General features: G+C 43.4%; 1 protein-coding gene across 1 annotated transcript; it reads left to right on the top strand.

The window, feature by feature from the left end:
* The first annotated feature begins 5,676 nt into the window (after window positions 1–5,676).
* On the top strand, window positions 5,677–11,986 carry LOC127775734 (probable RNA-binding protein ARP1). Its single transcript, XM_052302024.1, has 6 exons — window positions 5,677–6,341; window positions 6,432–6,558; window positions 8,606–8,762; window positions 9,531–9,564; window positions 10,173–10,548; window positions 11,416–11,986. The coding sequence occupies exons 1-6, from the start codon at window positions 6,090–6,092 to the stop codon at window positions 11,493–11,495; spliced, it is 1,026 nt and encodes a 341-aa protein (XP_052157984.1). The 5' UTR covers window positions 5,677–6,089; the 3' UTR covers window positions 11,496–11,986.
* Window positions 11,987–12,102: the final 116 nt, after the last annotated feature.

The raw sequence follows: 12,102 nt of genomic DNA, 5'->3' as shown, positions 1-12,102 counted from the left end.
GCAAAACTTTTGTACATTCGTAAAAAGAAATATTGAAATATATTCCTACATGTTCCTTTGGAAATTGGAACGAATGATCCTACAAAACCCTTTTAAAATTAGATGACACCATGTGTATTATTGCGAGGTACTCCCTCCGTCCAAAATATAGCAATTTTTTATTTAGATGGGATGCATTCTAGTACTACGAATCTGGACAGGTCTCCTGTCCAGATTCGTAGTACTAGAATACATCTCACATCTAAACAAAAGTTGCTATATTTTAGGACGGAGCGAATAACAGTTATGATGAAATATTTTTTAAACAAATCAAAAGGAATAATTAGTAGTAATAACTATATTTTGTGGATATTAAATAAGCTATATTAGATATTTATGGCAATTAAGAAGGAGCAATATTTGCACACAATATATTGACATTTGATTTAAGCATGCGAGAGATCCAACAGCTCTCATTGTGACATCACGTATGTTAAGCTATGGAATTGCTAATTTTACACAGGGATTTTAGAGAAATATTAACATAAGGCAAAACTCATATTTTAATGTGGCATGAATATTATATTCATGTGTTTTTTTATTGTGGAAGCTAATGACCAATGATCATACTCCACAGATCGAGGCACCTCTCATGATTCATATGTTGTGCATTGCACATACTATTTGCTATCCCAAACAAAACGTATAGTACTTTTTTCGCGGGGAAACAAAATGCATACTCACTCTATTTTCAAATATAAACATTTATAAAATTCAAATATTATACACAATACAAGCATTAGAATTAGGATTTTCTTGCATTAGAATTGGTGTCCTATAAATATTTATATTAGATATAAACTTTAAAAACTAGAAATACTTATATGTAAAAAAACGGAGGGGTAGTCGTACTATGCCGTGGAACTGCAATAATAAAAGAGAGCACGTACATGAAGTAGTATCAAAATCGTCTTTCTATGGTACGTGATCTAGGAGATGCAAAAGGGTGTGCACAGTAGTATCCTGCTGCATATATATGGTCTGGTCACTTCAGCAATTGACGACTTTGCTCCATAGTCCTATCGCTGTTGTCTGTACCTAGTTGACAAAAACTGCACCCGTAAAAGAAGGCAAGGCACGACAAATCGAATCATCCCAGAATGATTTCGGTCGGAGCAATGACAAGCTATATCTGTACGGGGTACATAACTTACATCGACATCTTGTACGGGGAAAAATGTGTTACTTCAGTATATATATACAGTTAGTGAGTTAGAAATTACTATGAAATTACATCGATGTGTCACTGACGTGTAAGGTGACAGAGATATGTTAAATTTGAATGAATTCATTGGAAACTCACAGGAAGGAGAGTTACATGTAGTTTGTCCAAAAACACAAACAACGGACAACCATGAGTGAGTTGTATATAGCTAAGTTAATCACAGGAAAGAAGCAATGGCAATATAATGTAGTATCATGTAATCCTTGCATGAGTTGACAAAAGGTTGCTTCTGAAAAGAGGGTGGCCGTTACACAAATTCCAAATCATTCCAACCATCCTACAGACCTAGATAGATGAATTATATTGCTGCTGCTTGATGGTGTATATTCTCGCCAGCTAAGGATTCACCAATGATAACTTTGGTTGGAAGCACGCGTTGGATTGTGATCTCTAACTAATCAAGCACCCAGAAAATTCGAAATTGTATATAAGGTTCTGTTTAGATCACACTCTAAAATTTTACACACTTTCATATCGAATGTTTAAATATTTGTATGAAGTATTAAATATAGACTTAAAAAAATAACTAATTGCATAAATTGCGACTAATTTGCGAGACAAATCTTTTAAGCCTAATTGCTCCATGATTTGACAATGTGGTGCTACGGTAAACATTTGCTAATGACAGATTAATTATGCTTAATAAATTCGTCTCGCTGTTTACCAACAGATTCTGTAATTATTTTTTTATTAGTACCTGAACACCCCATACGACACTCTATAAAATATACGATATAACACGCTAAAATTTTACAACCCTAGGTCTAAACACACCCTAATTCTAATTAAGTTCGTGGCGTTGCGTTTTGGCGTCTCTAGGCTAGCCTCCAATGCTCCATGCCTCTGCCTCTCCTCCGGTATCTTCCATGCAATTTTCACCGCATTGTTGTGTAGTATGAATGCCTTAATGCCGAAGGAAAAATTAATTAGTGATTAACTTCCAGGGAATCAGTTTGAAGCGAGGCTAATTAGCATTGGCTGAATACTTGAATGTATGCATGTGCAGTAAATTAATATTGCTGGTTGTGTGGACGACACGGCAATTGGCGACAACGCGTGTGTGTGCTTTGTTGCTTGTAGACTAGCAAGAACGGACCTTCAACATTACATCCAGATGACATTATTGCATATTCTAGCTCTCCAGATCAAGAAAAAAACTGTAGTACAAACTTTATAATTATATATAAACCTGAAAACTGATACTAAAATGATTAAACTATGAATATAAAAATTTACTCACTGGTGACGTGGAAAAATTCGCACACATCTTATATATACTACGCTAGTTTCAGCTTTTGAACCATAAAAGTTTGCACTACATATTTTTTTCCCGACAAAAGTGCAAAGCCCTATATTTCATTAAGCAGCTTAATTTCATTGGCTAGGTAGCTAATTTGAATCTTAGCCTCTTAGGTCAACCATATATCCAAAAATGAAATAATTTTAGGCTGTGTTTAGATCCAAGGATAAAAAGTTTTGGCGTGTCACATCGTATATACGGATACACATTTGAAGTATTAAATGTAGACTAATAACAAAACAAATTACAGATTCTGCTTGTATACTACGAGCCGAATTTATTGAGACTAATTAATCTATCAGTAGCAAATGTTTACTGTAGCACCACATTGTCAAATTATGGAGCAATTAGACTTAAAAGATTCACCTTGCAATTTACACGCAATATGTGTAATTAGTTTTTTCTATATTTAATACTCCATGCATGTGTTCAAACATTCGATGTGACAGGGTGAAAATTTTGTCAGGGAATCTAAACAGGCCCTTAGACGCTATAGGTCGGTCCTTATATTTCCTTGTCTTGTATTGATACATTTTGAAGCAACGTTTTCCTCATATTTACTTGAGAGTATCATGCAAGTTCTTTAATTATGAGAGTAAGGCATATAATTTAATAATGTCATATAAATTTCAATGTCGATTACTCTAGAGTAATATGTGATTATTTATGACTGCACAACATATATAACTTTTTATAAATATGTGATGCTAACTTGAAGCATATAATTATTTTGATATTAAAAAAAACGAGATCAAACTATCATCGGTCCTGACAACGTGCCATCTCCTAAATCTTCTTGTTTTGAAAATACTATAGAGTAAGTAGGAGCAAGTAAGCTAGACATATATAGTAGAGATCCCATATCAAGCATGTACCATCAAATTCATAGAGCACGGTTTCTACCATCATTCGCTAGTCTATGAGATCTATTTTATATTTACCATCTTAAACACACACACACAAACACCAAAATGTGTCCCTCCCACAAATTGTTTTGTTACAATAATGCATTTCGATATCTACTCTCTTGTGGTATAGGCATATCCTCTAGGTAACAAACACTAGTCCAGCAGTAACAGTAAACCATACATGTCAAGGCGTATATTTCGCACATGCTACCAAAACGTACATGGCATACTTCCCATTATTTTTCTTTATGAGTGCAACCTCCGGTTTGTGTTCACATGCTCTGCCACACAATAAGAATGTGTTCCCCACACTTCTTCTCACGAGTTTTGTCACAAGGATGCATTTTCACAATCAATGTATCTCTGTACTCGATCAACGTCGTCACATTCATATATTTTACAGTAATAGACGATAAAATTGGTGTAGTAATCAATGATCAATATACCTTGCGACACACGAGTACAACAAGTTATATATATGGACTATGGCGTGTGCCACCAAAATAGGCATTGCTTAGCCACGCAATAAAAAAGTGCATGCCTCGCACATTCCTTCCCTGTGCGTTGTCACATGAACCAGGTGCAGTAATCAACAGTAAATGCACATCATGACACAGGAGTACAACTAGTTACAAAGATGGACCATGGTGTGTGCCGCCAAAACAGGCGTTGCTCGGCAGCACAATGAAAAACCATGTGCTTCACATGCGCCTTCCCCCATGCGTCGTCACATGGTCAGTGTACCTCTCGATGTGTGCGTGTCTCATAAGATTGCTCTATTGTCTGTCCATTTTGATAACGGAAGAACATGAAGGTCATCCATAAAAACCGTGTGCCTCACACACGTCCTCCCCCATGCACCGTCACATGGTCGGTGTACCTACATGTGCATGTCCCTAAGACTGCTCTACTGTCCGTCCAGTTTGATAACCGAAGAACATGAAAGCCATCCATAAAAACCATGTGCCTTACACGCGCCACCCCACCGTCCGTCGTCACATGGTCGGTTTGCCTCTCGACGTGTGCGTGTCCCGTAAGATTGCTCTACCGTACGTCCAGTTTGATAACCGAAGAACATGAAGACCATCCATAAAAACCGTGTGCCTCACACGAGCCCTCCCCCGTGCGTCGTCACATGGTCGGTTTGCCTCTCGACGTGTGTGTGTTCCGTACAATTGTTGTACCGACCATCCAATTTGATAACCGAAGAACATGAAGGCCATCTATAAAAAACGTGTGCCTAACACGTGCCCTCTTTCGTGCATCATCACATGGTCGATGCATCTCTTGATGTGTACATGTTCCATAAAGTTACTCTACCGTCCGTCCAATTCGATAACCGAATAACATGAAATCCATCCATAAAAACCATGTGCCTCACACCCGCCCTTCCCGGTGCGTAGTCACGTGGTTAGTGTACCTCTCGGGTGTCCCATAAAATTGCTCTACTGTCCGTCTAGTTTGATAACCAAAGAACATGGAGGCCAACCATAAAAAATGTGTGCCTCACACACGCCCTCCCCCATGTGTCATCACATGGTCAACGCATCTCTTGATGTTTACGTGTTCTGTAAGGTTGCTCTACCGTCCGTCCAATTTGATAACCGAAGAACATGAAGGCCATCCATAAAAACCGTGTGTTTCACACGCACCCTTCATCGTCACATAGTTAGTATACCTCTCGACGTGTGTGTGTCCCGTAAGATTGCTCTACCGTCTGTCTAGTTTGATAACCGAAGAATATGAAGGCCAATCATAATAAAACGTGTGCCTCACACGCGCCCTATCTCCCGTGCGTTGTCACATGGTCGATCCATCTCCTGACATGTACGTGTTCCGTAAGGTTGCTCTACTGTCCGTCCAATTTGATAACCGAAGAACATGGTTTCATCCATAAAAACTGTGCCTCACACGCTCCCTTCCCCGTGCGTCGTCACATGGTTAGTGTACCTCTTGACGTGTGCGCGTCCCGTAAGATTGCTCTGTCGTCCATCTAGTTTGATAACCGAAGAACATAAAGGCTAGCCATTAAAAAACACGTGCCTCGCACGCGCCCTCTCTCTCTCTCGCGCGCGTCAGTGCCTCACATGCGCCCTCTCACTCCCGTGCGGTCGTCACACGGTCGATCCATCCCTTGTCGTGTACGTATTCCGTAAGCTTCCTCTGCCGTCCGTCCGTCCAATTCGATAACCGAAGGAGGGGAGGCCAGCCACAGGAAAAGGAAAAAGGGAGGAAAAACAAGCAGTATAAAAGGCGGCCACCATAGCTGTCAGCCCATCTAAACCGCCTTCTTCCAGCGCACAACCCCTTCTCGCCTGTCTGTCTTCCTCCGCCCCTCTCTCCCCTCTCCCATGGCGCATCAAGATCATTAACCCACCAAACCAAGGTTTATATATGGTTGCGTGCGTCGTCTCCACTGCAGCAGCCAGCGCAGCTCGGCGAGATCGATCGCGCGGCGGCGGGGCGCCGCGTGCACGCCGGAATTGAAGCCGGGCGCGCGCGCACTAGAGCTAGCTAGACACACAGATAGGCGGATCGATCGCCTTGTAGCTCTTGGTAAGCTTGGAGGATCGGCAAGGAGGCCGGGAGGTAGCTAGCTAGCTAGCCTCTAGGCGAGATGGCGGCGGCTGCGGCGGCGCCGTCGTCGTCGACGTCGGGGTCGCCCGGCGCGGCGGCGGCGGCGGCTCGGCCGACGATGCCGTACCGGTCGCGGTTCGGCGACACGACGCTGACGAAGGTGTTCGTCGGCGGGCTGGCGTGGGAGACGCCGTCGGAGGGACTCCGGCGGCACTTCGAGCAGTACGGCGAGATCCTGGAGGCCGTCGTCATCGCCGACCGCCTCACCGGCCGCTCCAAGGGCTACGGATTCGTAAGCCCCCACCCCCTCCTCCTCCTCCACCTCCACCACCACCACCACCACCACCACGCGCTCGAACTAATCTTCTTCCTCGTCGCGCAGGTGACGTTCCGGGAGGCGGAGGCGGCGCGGCGCGCGGTGCAGGACCCGAACCCGATGATCGCCGGCCGCCGCGCCAACTGCAACATTGCCTCGTTGGGCCCGCCCCGCCCCGCCCAGCCGCCTCGAGGTTAGTGACGACGATACAAAAAACCAAAACCAATCTAGAATCCGACATTGTCCTCTTCTCCCTCCCTTTGCATCTCTCGTCCACGCAGCAATTTTCCTGCGCGAGATCGAAGAACAGGGCAGCAACGGATGCGATGCGACGCGACGCGACGGATTGGATTGAATTGTAATTGATCGATCGTGTCACTGGGCTCGCACGGATTAGCTAGCTAAGCTAGCACGGGCGCGGTGAGGCTGACGGGTGGGGCCCCGCTCGGGGGAGAGAGAGAGAGAGAGCCATATGGCCTGCGTGCCCAGGCTGGCCTGTCAGTTCCAGTTTCCGCTGCCTCGCTGCGTGCGCCCACCACGCGTTGGCTACTGCTGCCTCTCGAGCCATAGCCAGTTACAGTAAAAAACATATTAAAAACTGCATAGTTTATCCGTTCTTTATTTGTTCTTCTACCCTGTTGGAAGTTGGAACCAACTGGTAATCCTGTCTCAGCATCTGCCAATTTTAACTTTTACAGACCTTGCAACCGTTTTTTACTCAATAGGTTGTTCGAATTTTTTTCTAAAATGGTTGGTTGGGTTGAGAAATATGTTTTTCATGATGGACTGTTTTCAATGAAAGGAAAGAGATTTATACGTGGAGACGGAGGACGACTCTCTTAAGTAGTACGGAAATCTTAATTTTGTAACTAATGTATGGGTTTTTCATCAATTTTTATACTCGGTTTTAAACTATACTATTGATTATTTTTTATTGCATTTGTTACAAACACATAATCTCTTTGCTCATTTAATAAAATCCTTCTAACAGCGGGTGCCTCCCCTGCCGTGTTCACGTAAAAACAAAGCTTGTAACAAAATGTCGATGACTTAATTAAGAGCCTTGCTAATAATATATTACACTCTTTTTTTTATCACTTAGTATGAGGGGAAGGGTGGTTTGACTGAATGTGTCGTGGTCAGTTAAACGGTGGCATCAGCGGTTGACAGCAAGAATGAGATGTAAAGGACAGGATAAGGGCATCCGCAACGGTTATCTAAAGGTTTTCTATAAGGGATCCATGTCAGTATATTTTCCTACTTGGAAGAGATTAAATGAAGAGAGAGAGCAAAGCTATCTACTAACCTGGAGATAGTCTATAGAGAAAAACGAGGCAATGTATTAGAGAGCGGTGGATACCCATGTAGACATACTATTGAGATGGTTTACTATTAATCTAGTCTATTACTAAGATGTACATGTTTTATAGATAACACCTTACTTTATCATTGCGGTTGCTCTAACCGTCCACCAGTGGAGAATCCATCGGGAATCCGCTTTTTCTGCAATGGAAAATTCAGAGCCTTAGGAGATGTTCGTTGGATCTTACGTACTTTTTGACCGGTTTGGTGATCGATAATCCTAGCCGACCTTTTATAATTTGGGTATAATGGAAAGACTAGCATGGATGTTCATATACTTGCACTATACACCTATCTCTCGTTCCTCATATGGCCATTAGTTATTCATCAGTTTAGCCACTTGACACTGTCTCATTCGTAGAACTGACAGCAGTAATAGTGCTACCGAAGCAATGGTTTAATTGACAGACTTGCATAGTTTACATATGGCAACTTGAGTAGTGATCTGATACTGTCACAATGTAAGGATCTTACACACTTGGTTACTACTACTACTACTACTACTACTACTACTTGGTTTGTGAAAGAGTACAAGAGCACAAACAGTATCTATCGATGCATCTGCGAAAAATCCAGTCAAAGTTACAAACGCAGGGCGCACATGGAGGATCGATGCCTTTTCTCAGGTCTCGGCAGGGAGGGAGAGAGAAGGAAATAGGAATAGGAAGAGCAGTTTAGTTTTGTAGGCTGTGCTGCTGTTGCTTCCTGTAGCTTTGGCGCGGTGGCAGTAGTGGATGCAGTAGCAGTACAGTTTCATTTATTTGTTTGGTGTTGTTGCTTTCTCCGTCCCTGCAAAGCTTCTGTAACCAATAACATGGCAGGTAGTAGAGGTAGTATGTGTATACTCACATTTCCTCTCTCCATTGTTGCGATTGCAGGCAGGGCCTCCCCTGGGGCCCAGTTCCAGGCCCCACCGCCAGCGTTCCAGGGCCCACCTTACATCGCCAGGGGGACGCCACCACCGCCGGCCCAGATGATGCCCCAGCCCCAGCATCATGGTCCACCTGCGACCATCTACCACCCTTCCCAGTCTTGGTCAGTGCTTTACTCTCATCTTTCCTCCCAATTTGCATTTGTCTAGCTCATTTTCATTGCACATTTGCCACTACCACTTCAGCAATTCAGTTAGCTTGTGAATTCTCAAACGCGGGAATTCTTTTCGATTTCTGCTGCGATAGCTTGTGAAATTGTGGAAATGTGGGTAAGGGTAGGGGACGAGAGGGATGGATCATGGATGGACAGCATATCGGCATTCAACGCCGGGGTCGGGTCCCCCTCCGGTCTCTTTCGCCATGCGATGTGTTGCCTCCACTGCCAACATTTTCTGCGCTCGTTGGTTTGCGGCAGCAGCGAGGGGGAGGCCAGGGGGGTTAATGCATGGCCGTCCCCCTCCTGCAGCATCCAGCCTAGCTCGACCGGCTCTTCTCCTGTCAAGTGTGGTGTTCACTGTTCAGTTCTTCATGAATTTGTTTTTCAATTTGGAGTTCTTTTTTTCTTGGAAAGAAGAAGATAGATGTACAATACTATGGTTGTTTGTAGGAAGTTCTTTTCAATTGGTCCCCTTGGGTGTGTTCTTTGTTAACGGTAAAGGAGAGTCGTTGATTGATCTGGCTGGTCCAGCATCCTATAGCAAAGTTGAGTAGTAGTAGTAGTAGTAGCAGGAGCTGTGATAGGTGTGTGTGTGTGCATAGGTCAATGATCTAGATTCTGGGCTTTACAGCCTTGGTAGTGGATAATGAGAAAAGCTCAACCCTTTTTTCTGTGCAAACCGCTCACTGAAGGTGCTATGCTATCCTTTTGCAGGTACTGGTACCCACCTGACTATCAATACCAACAGGTAAGCATGCCTCCCTGTGCTGTGCCACCCCCCTCCTCAATGCCCTTCTCTTTGTTTCACCTTTTCATCACATGCTTGCAAGTGCAACATATAGGCAAATGGCCAGTGGACCGCCCAGTGTGGTCAGTGGTACATGCAGGGTGAGAGTAACCACCACAGTTTGCATTTTAAAATTGCAGTGTTTCCACTGGAGCTCGGTCATACAGATAGTGTTCTTTTTTAACCAAGATATAAATTTTACCTCGGTTTTGGTTAGCATGTTTTTTAAATTGTTAAACGGTGTGTTTCATTCGAAAACTTTTTTTTATATAAAAGTTGCTTTAAAATATGAAACAGATTCATTTTTCAAGTCTATCATAATTAAAACTCAATTAATCATGTGCTTTTTTTTTGTCTTACATATCCTAACCTCATCTTTCATCTTCATTAATTATTAGAGATGAACACCACCTAGTGGCCAGAATAATCAGTTTTTATTCCCATGTAGTAAATTTTGTGTGCATTAGGATCAACGTTCTCGCATACTAATGGTAGTATATATATATCGCAGCTACACTGTTTCGAGTGCATGACAATAAGTAATTAACAAACTCGCGTGTGATCTGCAGGGCCTGATGAATTCTCAAGTGTTGCAGAGCTACTATGCTGCCGCCCTGCAGGCTCAGGCTCAGGCTCAGCTGTATGGCATGGCGGCATCGCCAACGGCACCATCGCCCTACCAGTACTTGGGCTACATGCCGGCTCCGGCGCCGGCGGTGACTCCAACTGCAGTGCTCCCACCTGCACAGCAGCAGATCACAGGGCCGCCGCCGCCGTTCGTCCAGCAGCCGGCACAGCATGTCACAGCGCCGCCGCCGTTCGTCCATCATCCAACGGCTGCTGCGCAGATCCAAGGCTCTTTTGTACCCCTGCCTTCGCTTCCTCACAACTTCAGGCTTCAGCTCCCCCCTAATGCAATGTCAATACTGCCTCCCACCCCAACCGGTATGTGATCTGGCTTAATTCTTTTCAAATTATTTACCGGATTGTTCAAACGAATTATTTACTCCATGCTTAGAAATATACATTTTCTCGAAAAAAAATATTTTACTACGTTGCTTTTTAAGTTACTTAAGTTATTTTATGTTTACTACTTCCTCCGTTTCGCAATGTAAGTCATTCTAGCATTTCCCACATTAATATTGATGTTAATGAATTTACATAGATATATATGTCTAAATTCATTGGCATCAACATGAATATGGGAAATGCGAGAATGACTTACATTGTGAAACGGAGGGAGTACGTTGCTTTTAAAAAATTTTATAGATAAACTTAAAAAATTTAGTTTAAGTTATTTCATATATGGATATATCATTTTTTTAATCCATATGTGAAGTAGATAATCTGTAGGAACAATCCGTTCAATAATATGTTTCAAACTAATCTTTGGTCTGATCGTTGTGGGACACCACAATTAGGCCCCGTTTAGTTCGCGAAATGAAAATTTTTGGGTGTCACATCGGACGTTTGACCGGATGTCGGAAGGGTTTTTTGAATACGAATGAAAAAACTAATTTCATAACTCGCCTGTAAACCGAGAGACGAATCTTTTGAGCCTAATTAATCCGTCATTAGCACATGCAGGTTACTGTAGCACTTATGGCTAATCATGGACAAATTAGGCTCAAAAGATTCGTCTCGCAATTTCCCCTTAACTGTGCAATTAGTTTTTTTTATCTATATTTAATGCTTCATGCATGTGGCCAAAGATTTGATGTGATGTTTTTGGGAAAAACTTTTTGGAAACTTAACTTCTGAAGAGATTGATGTCTGGTGTCTGATGGTTCTGAACTGAAATGTTTATTGCAGCTTTGCAACCAGCTGATCTGCAGGCTGCCCCTGCAGCAACTGGAGCAACAAACCCAAACAATACTCCGACAGGTGCCTGAAAGCCATCTGAAGATAAAAAAGATTTATTCAGGTTCAAAAGAATCAAAACAACAACACCCTTCAAGCTGACTGCTATCTGGGGCAGAGAAAGTCAGAAAGAAATGCGCGCGAAAAAGCGATCCCAGTTTTCCATCTCGATCGATCTGGTGCGGACAAAGTTATTGGCCGTCTGTAACAGTCTCTCTGGATGATGTTGACCAACATACTCAAAAATAACTTTAAACCCATTTTCATTCTTTCATTTTTTTTTTGTTCTTCTTTTACCGTTTCAATAGCTTTTTTATTTTTTGCGACGTGGCTGTCCAATGTACAGGCCATTCTGGATTCTGGATTTCATACCAGCAGCTCAGAGATGTTAGTCTCAAATGGTGTGTGTGCTCCCTCCTAGTTTGGCCACGGGCCATAGCCCACAAGCAGCACAATAGTTCGGCCCATTCATCAGGTTTGGGCCCACGGGCTGTCGCTCTGCATGGCGTGGGCCGCGTGGGCTGGAAGGGGGAGCGCACGAGCGCCGCCACGCGAGTCGCGCGCTGACGCCGCCGGCGGCGAGGAGAGACGGCCGCCGACGTGTTTCCCGGTCAGAAATTCGTTTCGGTTAAAGAAGCA

Source organism: Oryza glaberrima, chromosome 6 (genome assembly GCF_000147395.1).
Source record: "Oryza glaberrima chromosome 6, OglaRS2, whole genome shotgun sequence".
Taxonomy (NCBI): domain Eukaryota; kingdom Viridiplantae; phylum Streptophyta; class Magnoliopsida; order Poales; family Poaceae; genus Oryza; species Oryza glaberrima.
The sequence above is the reverse complement of the archived record's forward strand: the minus strand, read 5'-3'. Positions and strand labels throughout refer to the sequence as shown.